General features: G+C 36.3%; 2 protein-coding genes across 2 annotated transcripts; both read left to right on the top strand.

Annotated features, from left to right (window-relative positions):
- Positions 1–222: 222 nt before the first annotated feature.
- LOC114472642 (glutathione S-transferase A-like) lies at positions 223–7,223 on the top strand. Its single transcript, XM_028461956.1, has 6 exons — positions 223–499; positions 2,784–2,849; positions 2,928–3,033; positions 4,126–4,244; positions 4,331–4,419; positions 6,732–7,223. Exons 1-6 carry the CDS (start codon positions 332–334, stop codon positions 6,862–6,864), a joined length of 681 nt encoding a protein of 226 aa, XP_028317757.1. The 5' UTR covers positions 223–331; the 3' UTR covers positions 6,865–7,223.
- A 5,457-nt stretch (positions 7,224–12,680) lies between these two features.
- Positions 12,681–17,996, top strand: LOC114472194 (glutathione S-transferase A-like). The gene is made up of 6 exons (XM_028461361.1): positions 12,681–12,923; positions 13,683–13,748; positions 14,615–14,720; positions 15,597–15,715; positions 17,518–17,600; positions 17,676–17,996. The coding sequence occupies exons 1-6, from the start codon at positions 12,756–12,758 to the stop codon at positions 17,806–17,808; spliced, it is 675 nt and encodes a 224-aa protein (XP_028317162.1). The 5' UTR covers positions 12,681–12,755; the 3' UTR covers positions 17,809–17,996.
- Positions 17,997–18,773: the final 777 nt, after the last annotated feature.

The raw sequence follows: 18,773 nt of genomic DNA, 5'->3' as shown, positions 1-18,773 counted from the left end.
ATTATTGTATATATATATATATATATATATATATATATATATATACATAAAATGTGTGTGTGTGTGTATTTTTTAAAGAAGAAGAAGAAGAAGAAGAAGAAGAAGAAGGAAGAGAAAGAAGAAGACGAGAAGACAGAAGAAGAGAAGAAGCAAGAGACAGAAAGAAGAAGACGCAAAGAAGAAGAAGAAGAAGCTCAGAGATACAGTTCATCCACCCATCCGCTAGGTGGCACTGTTGGCATCAGTTCGACCTGGTCAGAGACAATCCTCAGATAAACAGAACCACTTTACTGTCGCGTAGATTCAGGACTGACGGTGAAATCCATCGAACATGGCCCAGAACATGACTTTGCTGTGGGGCTCCGGCTCTGTGCCCTGCTGGAGGGTGATGATCGCCCTGGAGGAGAAGAACCTGCAGGGATACAACCAGAAACTGCTCTCCTTCGAGAAGAAGGAGCACAAGTCCAAAGAAGTGCTGGACATGAACCCCAGGGGTCAGGTGGGTTCATTATGTAACAGCAAGCTCATACTAAACTCCGTTCAATAATATTAAAATGTAAGGTTCTCCAGTGAAGGTGAGAAATGATGCCTCTTTTTTAATCAGCAAATTTACTCTACTACATTTAAAGTTAAAATACTTTTACTCGTTACTCATTACAAAATAAAATATGAATATAATTTGGAATGGGCATGTCCGAGAGCACTTCCGGTTCGCGGTAGTTTTTTGTTTTTGTCATTGTCGTGTGACTCTGGAGTGTTTTTGTATCTTTTTTGGTGTAGTTATGTGCATTTCTGTTGTCATTCTGTGTATTTTTTTTATAAAAATTTAGTTTTGTGTATTTTGAGTCATTTTCATATTTTTGTTGTTGTTTGGTATATTTTTCTGTGATATATGTTTTTGGAATCATTTTGTGTTTTTTTAGCCTTATTGTATATTTTTGTGCATTTCTGTTGTCGTTTTGTGTACTTTTTGTATAAATATTGTTTATATATATATATATATATATATATATTTACTCATTTACGATATTTTTTTATTTTAAATACCTTATGTGTGGTGAGGGTGTGTTTTGAGATGTGTGTGGGTGAGACTTGCACTCTCTCCGTGGGTTCTCGCACGCATATTAGCCGTGAAATATTAACTTAAATAACTTTTAGCAGTACAAAAACGTTTTTATTATTGACCCTCTTTTATAAACCCAAACAAACTGCAACACAGTGACGTCATGGCTCGGCCTCAAATATCGGCTTCCAAAATCAGCTTTAGATATCGTCCATCAGCTGAAATAAAATTTAAAAAAAATAAATCAGTATCGGCCTCTGCTTTTGAAAATCCCATATCGGTCAACCTCTACTTTTGATACTTAAGTAAATGAAATATGCCCTATGCACCTTTAATAGGTTAATATTGTCAGAAAATGGATAGATGCTTGTTTTATTACATCTTTCTTGTGTTTGGGACAAAATAAAAAATAAATAAAATACACGTGTATTATTAATGTGATTTATTTTTCTCCTGTGTCTATGACGATGAACAATTTGAATCTTGAACCTTGCTCTAATGTCTGCCTGCCAAGATCCACAATATATCACAAAAGATTTAAATTCCAAGACAGGTCCAACAAGTCTTAATTTGGCAGTTAAGAAAGGGAGGCACCAATCCACTATTAGACTGGAGTTCATATAGTTCTTTTCTTCTGGATGTATTCTTTAGGGATGTAACGATTCACTCAACTCCCGATACGATTCGATTCACGATACTGGGTTCATGATACGATTTTCTCACGATTTATTTTACAAAATGGGAATGTTGACAAATGACTTAAAAATATTCCTTTATTTTTTGGGGAAAATACTATACTATTTTCCTTTTATTTTTCATTTTCAAAAGAATCCCTTGATAAACTATGCAAAATGATGCAATTTAACTAAAAGTAAATCTTGAATGAAATACATTAATACAAATGAAGAAGAAACCTATTAATTTAAATTCTGGTTCTATAGTAAACAATTCAAAACTGCATAATAGTTCTTTTAAAAGTGCAACTGAAAATGTATTTTGTGCCTTAACAATTGGACTTTAAAAAAAAAAAACAGTCATTTTACTGTATTTACGTCAGATATTTGTTTAGACCAGCAGAGGGCGCTGGTAACCCAGTGGTCGGTTGGCATGCAGTTATTCCACCAGTGAAGAAGAGAAGCTATGCTAGCAGACAGAGCTAATAGAAAAACGTGACTTTTACGTAATATTACAGATATTCTTTCGGTGCTAAAGGAGTAAATCATTTATGAGCATGTTTAACAGTAAAGCCCGTCACGTCCGCTTCTGAAAGGATTAATATATAGCGCCCTCTGCTGTTTAAAAAAATTACTGCGATTCAATTTTCAGAGCATCGATGTGAACCGCAGTACCTATGAATCGATTTTTAACTGCCTTACGATTAATCGTTACATCCCTAGTGTTCTTCTATCATTGCTAATATTCAGTGATCATTTTCACTTTTGTTAAAACATCCCTGTAACTTGGACGTTGCTCCCCAGCGCACTAGTTTTATGTTGCTAGCTCACCATTTAGCATTAGTGCTAATTCAAGACTTTGACCTTTGAAATTAAAAAAAGACACCGTATTTAATCTTTCCTGGCAGTGATTAAGCCTTAATACCCTGTGTAGTACAACGTTGTTTTATATTAGTGGCTAGTTAGCATTATCGTTAGCATAATTAAAACATGTAAAAAATTAGTCATATTTTGAGGATTTTAACCAAATAAATCTTTTTTTTCAGCTACCATCTTTCAAACATGGAGATGTTGTGGTGAATGAATCCTACGCAGCCTGTTTGTACTTGGAGGTGAGGTAACCACAGTTAGCCTAAAACTCTCATGCTAATGATACGTCCATATAAAGTAAGTTTTTCCACTCATGGCAGAACACGTTCAAGTCCCAGGGAAACAAACTGATTCCAGACGGCGCAGCCGAACAAGGCCTGATGTACCAACGCATGTTTGAGGCTCTCGCTTTTAACGAAAAACTCTGTAAGTTTCACTATCGACGGATTTGTCAGAGCTACACGCAATTCAATGCATTCACACGACTATATATGAAATAGATTACCAATCTGTAAGGGTGTAACAATTCATCCATTAAGTCGATGAATTCATTTATATTCTTATGATCCAACTTCATCAATCTGTGCTCGGCAAGTTGGCCTTCCGGATGACGCGTATCGATCTAAAATCATTTTAAAAGGTACAGTAATCAATCAGTTGTATCGATACAAGGAAATAATGCGTCGGATTTAAAGAGTAACTAAACCCCAAACCCACTTTTCTCTGCTGATTACATATTTATTTTGGTATTACAGATGTGGCCTAAAACCTTTGAAATGTTTTTATGAAAAGATTAATGCCTAACAAAACGCATTATTAAAAGAGGCAATTTGCATTATCAATGACGTCATTTCAACATGGCGGCATTTTTTTTAACTATTTAAAAGTTAAAAAAATGAATATGATGCAAAATAATGCGTTTGCCTCACAGCACACCAGCATGCTGCGGCACACAGTTTGCTATAATAGTTAGGGGAATCCCCAACTACATCACAGAGAAAACATCAATATATATTGAGTATTGCAATTCTGGTTCATCAAAGAGGCCATATCGTTGCGCGTGCGTGCGTGGCCGCAGTGTTCTGAGGCTAATTGTGGGAGTAGAGCAGCGACAATTTGTGAGTCATTTAGCGTGCGTGCTTGTGAGCTGTGTATTATGCCAGTAGTTGATCAGGCAGCAGTCACTGCCATCACTGACCGGCTACCTGAGTGGGCGTGCCTTACTGGGTCTGGAGCCCCGCCCACAATCAAGGTATTTTTTTAATTTCCCCCCTAGTGGCAGGCCAGCAGAAACCAGGGGTTTATTTACTCTAAGCTCTGCAGACTTTGCAATTGATATGTTATAAAAGCACTTTTAATAATAATGACGTTACTGCTGACTCTGTCGTCTGTCTGTGACATCATTGCCACGCGCCAACAGACAACAACATAGCATGAAGGAGAAGCCGGTGAGCAAGAAAGCTTTAATTGCGACCGAGGTCTTGTTTTGATAACTTTACTGTTGATGCTCTACCTTAGACGCGGTGGTCTACTACGAGTGGTTTGTCCCCGAGAATGAAAGACATGACTCTGCCAGGGCGAGAAACAAAGAAGCTCTGAGAACTGAACTGGGACTCTGGGAGGGTTACCTGCAGAAGGTTGGAGAAGACAAATGCTTTACAGTGATACTGGTTTTACTGGTGTATTCAAAGCTGTGTGTGTGTGGTTTTTTTCCTTCTCACAGCTGGGTTCTGGCTCCTACATGGCAGGACGGTCTTTCACACTGGCTGATGTGATCATCTTTCCAACGGTTGCGACTCTTTACAGATCCGGGTAAGAAGCAGAGGTGTAAAGAGTACTAATATATTCTACTCAAGTAGAAGTACTGTTACTTGATTGAAATTGTACTCAAGTACAAGTAAGTCATACATAAAATACTCAAGTATATAAAAGAGAAAACAGAACAAATCTTGCTGGAATTATCTCATGTATAAACTTAGAAAGCAAGAGACCAAATCGTGCACAATTGGAATTTAATTTACTTTCCACAAAGGCAACTTTATAAAATAAAAGGTTTGTCAAAATGTACAAATCTTTTTTTTTTTTTTTTAAATAAAATAACCAATAAATTATATTAAAAATGGAAAAAAAAATTGCTAGGATTTAAGTATAGAATATGAGCATAGTATATGAACTCTAAAACTGAGAAAATAACCAGCATACAATGCTGTTTTAGTGCTGTGCATTACGTTTAACCTGATTGGTCGGCTATGATGTGATGTTTCTGATTGTTGTCTAGTCATTTAATTTTTTGTAGTTTCACAATGTCCGTTGATCATTTTAAAACAAAACAATAATTTACTCTTTAACGGTTTGGTGTAGAAATGTAATTAATTACTTTTTTTAAAACGAACTTAAAGCTGCTATCCGGAGTTTCTGAGAGAACGTGTCGATGTCCCGCCCTCAACAGCTCTACTTCCTCCCCTGCTTCTGCCAATCTACCAGAAGCTACGCCTCTACGTTTGTGCACACGCAATGCAAAACATAACAAAGTTGCATAACTACAAAAACTACACATTATTGTTAGAGTGCCATAACTTTTGATTAAAACATGTTAATTACCTGTCCATAAGTAATGTCACCAAATCCTGGTCCTTTCGAAATCCTTTTATAAGCAGAAAGCCCCTCCACCTTTGAAAAGCAGCTCTGAAATAAATCCTGTTGCGGTCACTTTGAACCCGGACTTTTCTTTTCTTTTTAAGTAGAAGCAATGCTGCGTTCACACCGGATGCGTCAGGAAATGTTCGTACGTCCAGATTACATACAAAGTCAATGGATAGATGTGTCCCAGATGCGAAATCTTTTGTGTGCGGCAGTCCAGTCCAAACTGTGCATCAAGAGCGTTGGCTGTGCGAGCACGTTCCCATATTCGCACATTTGCACATTCGCAAGAGTTGAAAATATTGAACTCCTGCAACTGTTTCGCATGACAAAAGCCAATCGGAGTCTTAGTTGATGATGACGTCAGGCCCGCAACAGGGACACCAGTCTGTTCACCTATTCAACCATGGTGTAGAAGCTGTGTGTGACCACCTTTATACGTTGACAATCGTGGAATGGTTAACTGGAGTTCAGGAGCGCTCCTCCATGGCGCTCTGCTTCTCAGTGACACCTGTTTGCTGTTGTGACGGTGCACGCGCTTTCACTTTGATTGACAGTGGCCCACTCCAGGAAGTCGGAGGCTATTGGCTGGGCAAAGTCGGTGCTTTTTTGCATTTGTATAGGGGTCAATGGATGAAGGCGGGACTTATATACATTAATGTATACTCGTACAGTGCCCGTCGGAAGTATGTATTCATATAGTGAGAGCTTATGTATTCAATTATGGTCAAATAAGTATGTGTTTGAAGGTTGGATGTACAAAGAGGTGTACATACTCTGTAGTGTTATGGAGGGGTATATGTGTGGGTGCAAAGTAAAATAGCGTGTGCAATTTCCCTGGTTTAATTCTATGGGACATGCATATGATAAATGTGTTTTTGTTTTTTGTGTGTGTGCGTGTGCGCGCAGGGATGGTTGCTCTGGTTGCACAGTGTCAAGACTAAATGCCCCTGTGTCAATGACACTGTGAGAGCTGTTATGTTTAGCTGGAGGCCATTGGGGAATAAGGCATGTTGTGCAAACCTTGTTACCTGAAGGGAAGGTGAGAGGAATAGTAAGCCACCACCCATTACAACATGTCTGAGACAGCTGAGGCAGACAGGGCTGGATGTGTATCAGGTTTCATTACAAAGTCATGTTTTCTAAAATAATAGTCTAAATGTATACTCAACCCAAATGACAAATACAGCCCAACTGAAAGATATATTAGATGTAAACTTTACTAGTTTAGAATCTACATAGATAACAAAAAGCATTTCAAAAGAATGATTCATTAACATAGATTTCTCAGAAACTCCGGATATCAGCTTTAAGTACAAGTAAAATTACTGATTTAGAAATATAGTCAAAAAAGTACAAATACCCATAAAAGCAACTCAATTACAGTAACGTGAGTACTTGTAATCCATTACTTTCACCTCTGGTAAGAAGCCACCAGATATTTCTGGATTGATGTTTGAATCATGCTCCTCTCTGGTTGGTAGGCTGGCTGCTGAGCGTTACCCCAAACTGGGGGAATATTATGCACTGGTGAAGGACAGAGCCAGTGTGAAAGCCAGCTGGCCTCCTCATTGGCTGGAAGATCCCAAAGGAGAGGGCACACTTAAAGACATCTGATGCTTTGAAGCCACCTCATGCTTTACAAATCTGCTCAGTTAGTTTAACTTCTGCACATTCTTGTTGGCATTGTTTAATTTGAGGCTCTTGTTCTGCCAAATCATTTCATAACTTTTGTTGAAAATTAACCCTGCAGCATTTGCTTCAAAGTTTGTTGACATTATCATTACTAATAAGTCATTAGAAGGTTTTTTTCTTGGGCACTGATCTGTATCGGCTCTAGTAAAACTAACAGTTCTAATAGACACCATTGGATTTAATCCTGCCAAGTGTCACACCTTTATGTGAGTTTGGTACTGGTACACACTAGATGGCCTGTGTTTGTTGAAGTCATCTTAATAAAGGCTGTTTGCATTAAATGGGTCGACTCCAGAGTCATTCTTAATTGTAATATTATCCAATCCACGCGCCATGACAAAATAAAAAAAAAATATTGAAGAAAATTAATAAAGAACTCATCACCGAGCCATTCTTCTTTCAGATATTTGGTTACAAACCGACAGGTGTAAAGAGTCCTGATACATCCTATACTCAAGTAGAAATACTGTTACTTGATTCAAATTGTACTCAAGTACAAGTAAATGTAGCTCAATTAAACAATACTCAAAGTTAAAGTTTTTAGTTACTTTCACTTTCATGTTTATTGTTGGTAATACTGTAAATCATGCAATGGTTCCCTTGCGTACAGTAAACATCTCATGTATAAACTTAAACAGGAAGAAACCAATTCTTGCACAAATGGAACTTAATTTATTTTCGACAAAGGCATCTGTATAAAATAAAAGGTTGTCAAAATGGAAATTATTTTACAAATAAAATAACACTCATGAATTTAATGCAAAATTTTAAAAAATCAATGAAATAATGGGCATTCAGTGCTGTTTTGGTGCAGTGCATTAGGTTTAATCTGATTGGTCGGCAATGATGTGATGCATTTGACTGTTGTCTGGTTATTTCATTTTTTGTACTTTCACAATGTCCGTTGATCATTTTAAAAGAAAATATAATAATTCATTCAGTAATGGTTGGGTGTAAAAATGTAACGAATTACTGGTACCGTTAGAAAATTAATAATAAAATCTAAATCATGAATGGAATCATATAACTCCATTGACGACTGGTCTCATCGTTAACTCTTAGGTCTTCATAGGGAGTTAAAATAATGTCAAAACCTCACAAACTCTTTAAAAACTTTACTGGCATTTGTATTTGGATTTACAAGACGGAGAATTAGTGCCGTCGGATCCACACAGATACCATTGAGCTTTATAAGAAATGTATGCTACCAGGGGTGGACTGGGACAAAAATTCAGTCCTGGCATTTTGTGTCCAGACCAGCCCACTACATTATCAGAGACAAAAGGGAGAAACTTTTTAACCCTTTTTTACTTTTTTCCTTTGTCCCGTTTTTGGCCTTTTTCAAAAAGTTCTGACACATTTTTCAGACTTTAGCTACCTTTCACCAATAAATATCCTGTTTTCCCTATTGTCCATATTTGCAAGTTCTTTCTGACACTTTTATCTATTTTTTGTCCTTTCACTTTTCATTCAAATAAGCTTACCTTTGCCCAATAACTAACACTCGTTTCCTTACATTTTGCCTCTTTTTGTTCCAAATTTTTGCCCTTTTTCACTATTGTTTGCCACATTTTGCTCATTAAAGCTACCCTTTGCCATTACATACCACTTGGTTCCTCTTTATTTGCACATTTGTTTTGGCCACTGCTGACTGTTTTTGGACCATTTTTGGCCACCCGTTAACATGTCTGCCTCCGCTCGCTCATCAAAAAAACTAAACGTAGTGGACAGGCCCAACTTCTGGTTGACGGCCCACTGGGACAATACTCGGTATGCCAGATGACCAGTCCACCCCTGTATGCTACCCTAAGTAAAACATTTTCATTTCGGTGTGATTCTAACTACTGTATATTCAATATGGTTTCAAATGGCTGTGACGGTTGATATAATGTGCAGAAAAAAATGCACATTGAAAGAATATGTTTAATTCCAGTGTTGATTAATTAGATGTGCATTATCTTTGTTGACATCTCGTGTTTGTTGAGTGATTTTATCCTGCCTGGCTCCTTTTTACAATCGTTCCCCCAGGCACTTGGTTCATCTCTGTAAAAATAAATGCTGCTCCCAAAAGCACTCACTGAGCTCAGACAAGTAATGCTATCATTGTAATCTCCAATTACCAGTTAACATACAGGCACATGAATTAATTAGGGACCGGGCAGTCTAAACTGCCTATTATTAGCCTGCATCCTCTTTTTCTTCTTCCTCTGAGGAAATCATACTTTCCATTTCCGAAAAAGCACCAAATTTTGCCCAAAAAGTCCAGTCCCATGCCAGATTGCGTCAGCTGCAAAAACAGGCCAATAGTTCTAAAGGTTTTGCTACAGTAAGCCTCTAAAGTTCCACATTTTGAAAATTTACAACAAAGATTTACAACTTCCACCAAAATGTAGCCCCAGAAAAGAAGGAACTTTTGTACATTTCAATCTATTGGAAATTATGTTGACACTGTTTTTGTTTTTTGTTTTTTAAAAAAAAAAAAAAAACAAAACGTTAAACTCATTAAACCTAACGCCTCCCACAATTTCCCATCTTCATCTTCAAATTTTCATTAACCATCAAAAATCGGTCACATAGTGAGAATGAGCTGATATTGCAGTACGCTTTGTCAACATTTAAATCTAGCTCATTTTACCATTTACGGGCGTCAGATCTGCCCAATTTTCCTTAAAGCTGATATCTGGAGTTTCTGAGAAACGTTTCGATGTCCCGCCCTAAATAGCTCCACTTCCTCCCCCTGCCTCTGCCAATCTACCAAACGCCACGCCTCTACTTTTCTGCATGCCCACCACGGAACATCGGTCACATCGGGTCGCATTGATATAGGTCTATGGGTCAGGTAAGAGCCTAAATCATATTTATCTGTTTGCTGTTGTGACGCGCGGCCTTGTTTCCGTGCATAGTTCTGCATTCACTTTGATTGACAGACTACGGTACAGGAAGTCGAAGCCTATTGGCTGGGTGATCATGGCAATCATTTCCATTTGTATGTGGTCTATAGGACGAAGGAGGGACTTATATACATTAATGTATATGAACCACCACTGGCAGTAAACCATAGTAAAAGACTAGTATGGTACTTTTATGAATTTCAAAAGAATCATACATAAATCATACAGAAACTCCAGATATCAACTTTAAAATGCCTGGCCCTGATCACTGCTGCGCAGCAGCTGTGATCACACATTGTTATTAAAGTGATGTTCACTTTGCCAATAATGGGTCATTCAAGGTTCTTCTTCAATAGTTTTGTGTCCTGAGTACTCGAGGTCTGTGCTAACAGTTAACTCCTTCAAACAGGCCTGAAAACACTGTTTAATGCAGCTATTAATTCATTGATATCAGTGTTGTTTAACCTTCTGTTCTGTTAAGAAAAGCCTGTTCATGATGGAACTTCATTTACTGCTTTTATTGTTCCTTTTTAAACTCTTTTATTTGCCCAAAAAAGTCCCCCATACCCAACAACTATCAAACCTACAGACCGTCCAATTGGCTGTCAATAGAAATATCGCTGCATACTGTACGCACCATTCTAAACATTTTTTTTTTTTTTTTTACTGGTTTGTCAGTTGTTGTTAAATATTTAAATATAAACCCTTATTCTTCTACATTTGGACGTTCCGTATTGCATTTGGAATTTCACTATTGTTAAACAAAAGTGAGGAAAAATCAAGAAGGCGCTATAGAAAAAACAGGTTGTGTTTTTATGGTGCTTACGCTCATTCATCACCTGTTTACACCCGATGGAACAATGTGCAGGTGATTATTTTCAAATGATGCTATCAGTGCATGACTAAGGTAAAAAAAAAAAAAAAAGGAAAGAAGAAGAAACCGGCTGCCAGGTGAACCTGAAACTATCCAAACAATAGGAAGAAACCTGAGATGACCCCGATATGCTTTCAGTGCTTCATGCAGAGCAGAACCACATGCACTGGACAATGACAGGCAGCACAAAGAAAACAACCCCAAAGTTTACACTATTTGTGAATTATTTGCATTGTGAACAATAGATAGAAAAGCAAGCATAACTAGAGGGAGAATGAAGAATCTATTTTAAAGTGACACCCAGGGCACAGCAAGAGGAAGACGTACAAAAAAAAGGTTTTATTCTCTCAGTCTCAGTTTCAACGCATGAAATTCAGTTGCTGGTGGAGTTAGGAGTGTGGGGGCGAAGGTGGGAAACATCATGTGTTGTTCATGTGATCCCTGCTGCATTCCTTCATTAATTAAGCTGTATTTGTGAGGCATTAACACATGAGTGGGTTTGCAGCTGTCATCATAGTTTTCCACTTAAATAAAATGACTAAATTAAAAACTGATAAAAAACAAAACCATTGTTTCGTCACATGGGACAAAATCACTCACAAAATGCATGAACTCTTATGGTTTATATTTTAGTCGACTATATCTGGAACAGGTTTAGTCAATTCAAATCTTGATTTCATGGCGATGTTCACACTGCAGGTCAATTCCAATTTTTTTCCCCATATTTGATTTTTTTACATCAATGTTAACAGTACAATTACGATTTTTTCTACTCTGAACCAAGCCACTTTCATATGTTGATATAAATCCGATACTCATCTGATATTTTGCATTGCAACTTCTGTCTGAACAGCCAGGTCGCATTCCATCTGACTTTTATGTCACAAAAATGCAATAATGTCACAATTCGGTGGAGGTTGGAGTGAAAAATAGACATTCTGTTGCATTTAGTTTGTACTCCAAACTGTGTAAATATGAATGAGCACAGAAAAAAAAAGATTTTTCAAAAATATCCAAATTGAGCATTAAGATCTGCAGTGTGAATGTAGCCTTAGTTGCCTAAAAATAGACTCAAACTTCAAAGACATAACCTAAAGAAAGAAACACAGAAATCCATTTAAAAAAAGTGGATTTAAAAACATTTGTCCTCCACCCAAATTGTGGGTTTGAAATGCATTGAGCGATATGAGCCTTTGAATGCAAATTGTGGCACTTCATCATGCAAAAGGGTGTGTTTGGTGAATTTGTTTTTGTGTGCAGAGGTGAACTGAAAGTGCTTAGTCACAGTGAGATTTCAAATGTCTCATTTCAGGATGTCAGCACGACAAATCAAATCCACAACAGGATTTTCCAGATCAATGCTGTTTGTAGAATTACTGCAATCCTCTGAAATTTTTTATTTATTTATTTTTTTTAATTTTATTTATTTATTTAATCCTGTAGCACTTTGAGATTTAGTATGTAAAGTGCATTACAAATAAAATGTATTTTTTTTTAAATTATTATTATATGAATAGAAAGAAGTACAACAACAAAGTAAACATGAGCCTTTCATACAAATAGTTACCTTTCATACTGACTTAGGCTTAAACAAGAAATGCTTTAATTGCATGCAAGTTGTGTTGTATTTGTGTTATTTTCTGGCTGTTATTTTGAACACACTTTCATTTCTTTTCTCTGCACAATTGCAGCCTTTGTGAGGTCACATACCAGGAGATCAAAGAGTCCGTGCGTGGACAGAGTAAGACTTTGGAGTAGTTCATGTTTAGTATTTCAGAGTAAATGAGTAAGTCAAACTACAATAGTCGTGTGGAGGTTTTCAGATGAAGGGGAGGGAAAGAAAAAAGGGGTGGTTTAACTGGCTCAGACGGAGCATGAGTCATCATAAAAGTCTTTGTGTTTGGTGATAACAACAAAATGGGATGGGACTTCACTCCACCAATACGGACGAGGTCTGGCTTCTTATATAAGGGTGTGTTGCAAACGGGCACCGTACCTTCAGGCTTCCATTTCCTAGCTTCCAGGATTTGCACTCCCACTCTGAAACAATGGCCCAGGACATCACTCTGATGTGGGGCTCCGGCTCTCCTCCCTGCTGGAGGGTGATGATCGCCCTGGAGGAGAAGAACCTGAAGGGATACAAAAGTATACGGCTCTCCTTCGAGAAAGGCGAGCACAAGTCCAAGCAAGTGATGGACATAAACCCCAGGGGACAGGTATTATCATTCAATCCTATAATAACTGTCTTTTTTTTTTTTTTACATGCAGTCAGGGTAGGCAGGGTAGGCAGTGCCCTTCCAACGGTGAATTGATATTTTGATTATTTGTTTTAATTATAATATAATTATAATTTCTTTATCTATTTCTGATAACCTACAGTACCTATAAGTTGGAAAGTGTCCATATTTCGTGCTTTTCATAGTCCAAATAACATCACTATTTCTTTGTACGGCAGAGACTCTGCACAGTCTCACTCCGATGTAAGGCAGGAGGAGGTGAGAGGCCACACCCCCTCCCAAAGGCTGCTCTGCCTCTGTTTCCATAGCGTGTTTTTATGTTTGCACATGCGCACTCAGTTCCCCAATATGAAAACCATTTATGTAAAAAGACAGATTGCTACGCTGCCTTTGGACGTATCCGTGCTGGCTTTGCGGATGCGCCTCACTGAACCGGCTGTTATGAGTTTGTTGTCATTTTCACTGTGTTTCTGTGTTTCCAACACAAACAACGAATGCGCTGCTCTGTCATGAGATATATCTTGTTGAGAGAGTATGGAGGCTGCTATTAAATAATTGATGAAGTTTCCTTAATGTTGTTTTACGATCTTGATTTTGTTAGATTGACACTTGCAGAAACATATGAAATTGTCATTGGTGTCGACATTGGTGGTCTTGATTTGCAACGCCCTGCCTACCCAACCCCGAAAGTCACTGTAGCCTAACTATGATCCTTCTTGTTATATTTTATTGTAAAAGCTTCCTGCCTTCAAAATTGGAAACAAAATCATCAATGAGTCGTATGGAGCCTGTATGTTCCTGGAGGTAAGAACAGTCTCTTTGCTTTGACTTTATCCCAATCTCATTGTGTCAGGCATGACCAGGAGTGGACTGGGACCAACATTCATCACAATGTAGAAGCCGTTATTAAGTCAGTGATGTTCAACATGTGGCTTCTTATGTCTTAATTTTAATTATTAATACGCCAGAAAACCTTGAAAGGGGGAAACTTTTTAACCCCTTTTTACCTTTTTCCTTTGGCAGTTTTCAACTTCCTTCATTGTATTGTTGCCCCTTATCAGAAAGTTCAGACACTCTTTTCAGACTTTAACTACCTTTAGCCAATAAATACCCCTTTTTTCCTTTTTTTGACCATTTTAGAAGTTTTTTTCACAATTTTATTGCATTTTTGTCCTTTCTTTAACTTCTTTGGGACAATTTTCACCCAAATGTGCTACCTTTTTGCCTAAGAAATACTGCTTGTTTCCTTTTTTTCCCCCTACATTTTGCCTTTTTGTTCCACGTTTTTGCCCTTTTTCACTATTGTTTACCACATTTTGCCCATTTAACCTACCCTTTGCCATTAAATACCACCTGGTTCCTCTTTATTTGCCCATTTTTGGCCACTCTTGACTGCTTTTGGCCCATTTTGGTCATTTATCACTCTTCTCTTGCCACTTTTGAATCATTTTTGGCCACCTGTTACCATGTCTGCCTCCACTCACGTCAAAAAACCCTAAAAAAAAATAGCGACCCACTTCGGGTCGACGACTAAACAGGACGATGCCCAGTATGCCGGATGGCCAGACCACTGCTGGGCATGAGTGTTTGAGTTATAACACGGTAATTTGACACCACAGAGGAAGTGATACCAGATCCCCATGCTGCTCTTTTCACGTCTCTAACAACAGAACGAGTTCAAGAGTCAAGGAACCAAACTGATCCCCGACTGCCCCACTGAGCAAGCAATGGTCTACCAACGCATGTTTGAGGGCCTCACACTGGCTCAGAAATTGGGTATGTATATGTCACTCATGCTCAAATACCCTACTACCCTAGTGGTGCAGGTCAAAACATGCCCTAAGCACTAATGAGCTACTCACATAGAGGAGCTACCAGAGGTAAAAGTATTGGATTACAAGTACTCACGTTACTGTAATTGAGTACTTGGGTACTTGTACTTTTTCGAGTATATTTCCAAAACAGTATTTTTACTTGTACTTAAAAGTAATTAGAATTTTTTTAAAAATGCCTTGATTATGGGCGGGGCTTCTGGAGCAGTTAAGACACGCCCAGTCTATACTATAAAATCTCTAATAAACAATCTATGCTATGTTAACTAGCTTCTTGCTATTTAGTATACATCTCTAATGGCTCTTTTCTCAATCCAACCTACTCACCATAGATTGTAGAGCTCCCAGGGGCTAGTTTTTTATAAAAGGGGCGGGGCTAACAGTGCTTTTAACTCTCATCCACTTTCTATGGTTCAGGTTGGGGTTTCTACCTATTATGTTACACATGGCACATTTGACATGGCACTGTTTCAAAGTTAATTAATTTAGCTATAGTATACGTAGAGCCAGAGATTCTTTTTTAAAATATCATTTTGAACTTAATTTATTGGTGTTATTTTATTTACAAAAGAATTGTACATTTCGACAAACCTTTTATTTTATACTGATGCCTTTGTGGAAAAAAAATTTGCAAGATTTGATCTTTTCCTTTTAAGTTTATACATGAGATATTTACTGTATGGAAGGGAACCGTGGCAATATTTATTACCAAAAAGGTAATTTTAATCTTTTTTCTGTTAGTGTGCTACTATTGTGTCTTACACGTACAGTAAGTCTTGAAGATTGATAATCAAACACAGTTTGTCTGTGTGTTTTTTAGGCGCGGTTGTCTACTACTCCTGGAATGTCCCAGAGGATGAAAGACGAGACTCTGCAATCAAGAGGAACAAAGCAGCTCTGACTGAAGAGGCCAAACTGTGGGAGGGATACCTGGCAAAAGTACGCTCACATGTGGGGCTCTGTTTGTAAAGTTGCACATGCTAAAATAAACAGCAACATTTTGACCAGATTTACAGCAACATTTGGGAAATTTGTGATATTTACTTTTCTCGAAAAATATAATGTTGATGTTAAATCTAAATGTTAAATTATAAATCGAAATGCTAAATCTTAAATCTAAATGTTTCATTTAAATATAAATGTTAACTCTAAATGATAAATGTTAAATCTAAATGCTATATGTTAAATCTAAATGTTAAATGTCAATCTAAATATTAGCTATAAATGTTAAATATCAATATAAATATTAAATCTAAATGCTAAATGTTAAATCTAAATGTTAAATAATAAATTGAAATGTTAAATCTTAAATCTAAATGTTTCATTTAAATATAAATGTTAACTCTAAATGATAAATGTTAAATCTAAATGCTATATGTTAAATCTAAATGTTAAATGTTAATCTAAATATTAACTATAAATGTTGAATATCAATATAAATATTAAATCTAAATGCTAAATGTTAAATCTAAATGTTAAATCTTAATCTAAATATTAATTATAAATGTTAAATTTCAATATAAATGTTAAATCTAAATGCTAAATGTAAACGTTAAATCTAAATGTTAAATCTTAATCTAAATATTATTTATAAATGTTAAATTTCAATATAAATGTTAAATCTAAATGCTAAATGTAAACGTTGAATCTAAATGTTAAATCTTAATCTAAATATTAATTATAAATGTTAAATTTCAATATAAATGTTAAATCTAAATGCTAAATGTAAACGTTAAATCTAAATCTTAAATGTTTAATTTTTTAGATTTAGTTTTAACATTTAGGTTTAAAATTGACATATTTTTACAAAAGATGTAAATATCACAAATTTTGCAAATATTGCTGTAAATCTGGTCAAAAGTAACATTTAAAAATTCACATACATTTTTTAAACGTGGTTTGTTGCTAAATGTTGTTGTTTATTTTCATTGCTGTTCTGCAATGTTAGGTTTATTGACTAAAGATTTTTGTCCTAGTTTTTGTCGACAACATTGCTTTAAGTGACAATAATGAGAATGCAACTAATTAAAAAAAAAAAATACATTTGACCAAAAACTACATGAAATATTTTAAATTTCTGTTAATGAATAAAAACAAAACTAGAATATTCACAATCAGACCAAAGTCGACTATATCAATAACAGATTGAGTCGACTAAAATCCTAATGGCATTTAGTTGACTAAAACTGAAATAGTTCTGATAGTCCTAAATTGTGACTAAAACTAAGTTGCAAATGAACACTGCTGGTGTATCAGAGGCGTGCCAAGAGAAGCTGTGGCCACAGATGTAGCTTATCTCCACCAGTATGACCCACACAACTTTAAAAAAAAAATTAATTTAAATTTTAGGAAGAACAACAACCCAGAACTAGGATATGTATTATATTACATACCATATTAAATGTTTGTATGTTATAGTTTAAAGTCAGTCAGTGGCAAACCTAAACCATCCATTATGAGACGGCATTAAATAGATATTTAAGATGATAATTTGAAGCATATTTGAACTCATAATGCAGTTTTATTATGTTATGCAAACATTTTAAAAGCTGTCGTAAATGATTGCCAGACTGAGGCAACTAAAAATGTTTTTGTCAACTAAAAGTTGCTCAAATCATATTTGAATGGGTTTTGTTTGTATTTGCTGCCAAAGAATAGGGAGATACTGTATGTGACTATGTCATTTACATGTTGTATAATCAGGAGCTAAATCCTCACATTCATCATCTTTGTTGTTGCAGCAATGTAAGTATCTGGCATCAAAGGACTTTTCGATGGCTGATGTGCTCGTCTATCCGTACATCGCCTACTTCTTCCACTTCGGGTGAGCTATTGGAACTGGACAGAACACGCAATGTGTTCGGATCTTTAACAATCACTCTTTTCTTTTTCCTTGAAGATTGTGCGAGAAGCGTTACCCAAACCTGGCCAGGTATTATCATGGTTTAAAGGACAGACCCAGCATCAAGAAGACCTGGCCTCCTTCCTGGGTGGACATCCCAGACTCCAAAGATGTAATGAATGATGTCTGAAAAAACCATCAGTGGACATACAGAATGTCTTTCCTTTTTCCACCATGTTAACCAACACCCCTTGTTCTGTAGACGGGTCACTGTGTCACTGTGTGGTAGTTGATTTCATCAAATCTGTTATTTAGGACCCCAAAAAATTGTGAAAAAATCACATTCATGAGCTTCAAAATAAAATGTAGAAAAACGTACTGTCAGTGATGTGTCCTTCCTTACAGAACATCTTTGTTAATATACTGTATACTATATCTTTGTAGGTTTTTCTTTGGATCTCCTTTAGCTTTGGCTAGAGCCATTGCTACTCTTCTACACCCAGTGCAATTGTTTTAATAGTACAGTATACAATTACATAACACATCACACAACAAAGCAAACAAGCTACAACTAAAACAATTTACAAAACAAAACAAAAACACCAACATCCATACAGTAGGACCTAGTTTCAAATACCATTTCCTCCAATATGTGGCTTTTAACAACAGATGATTGCTTATTTAGCAATGTTTACAATATATCAGTATAAATGTACAGTTGTTTATCAATATACACATACATTTATAGATCACATTAAACTTACCCTAATTAATTGTATTCATTAGCTTTTTTTTTTTTACATCATTATCACCAAGAGCTGTGTTGTTAATACATTTTGTTTCAGTAGTTTTTTTTTTGGTATTTTCTTGAATAAATTGTCTTGGAAGAGCATTTCATGTCACCATGGTCCTGTACATTACAGTACCTTTTAATTTTATTTGTATTTTAAGTAGAGTGAATCTACCTTCTTGTTCATCAGAACTAAAAGACAATCGTTTAAATAAAACCCTGTGTTAGAGACAGGTTCAGTTGTTCACCTGGTAAAATAGAAACTTTAGCACCAGAACATCATTCCCTCTGTTTCACATGTCGCTTATTTTAGTTTTTTCCACTTTAAACTTTTCTGTTCAGACACCACAGAAGATAAACTTCCC

Source organism: Gouania willdenowi, chromosome 11 (genome assembly GCF_900634775.1).
Source record: "Gouania willdenowi chromosome 11, fGouWil2.1, whole genome shotgun sequence".
Taxonomy (NCBI): Eukaryota; Metazoa; Chordata; class Actinopteri; order Blenniiformes; family Gobiesocidae; genus Gouania; species Gouania willdenowi.
The sequence above is the reverse complement of the archived record's forward strand: the minus strand, read 5'-3'. Positions and strand labels throughout refer to the sequence as shown.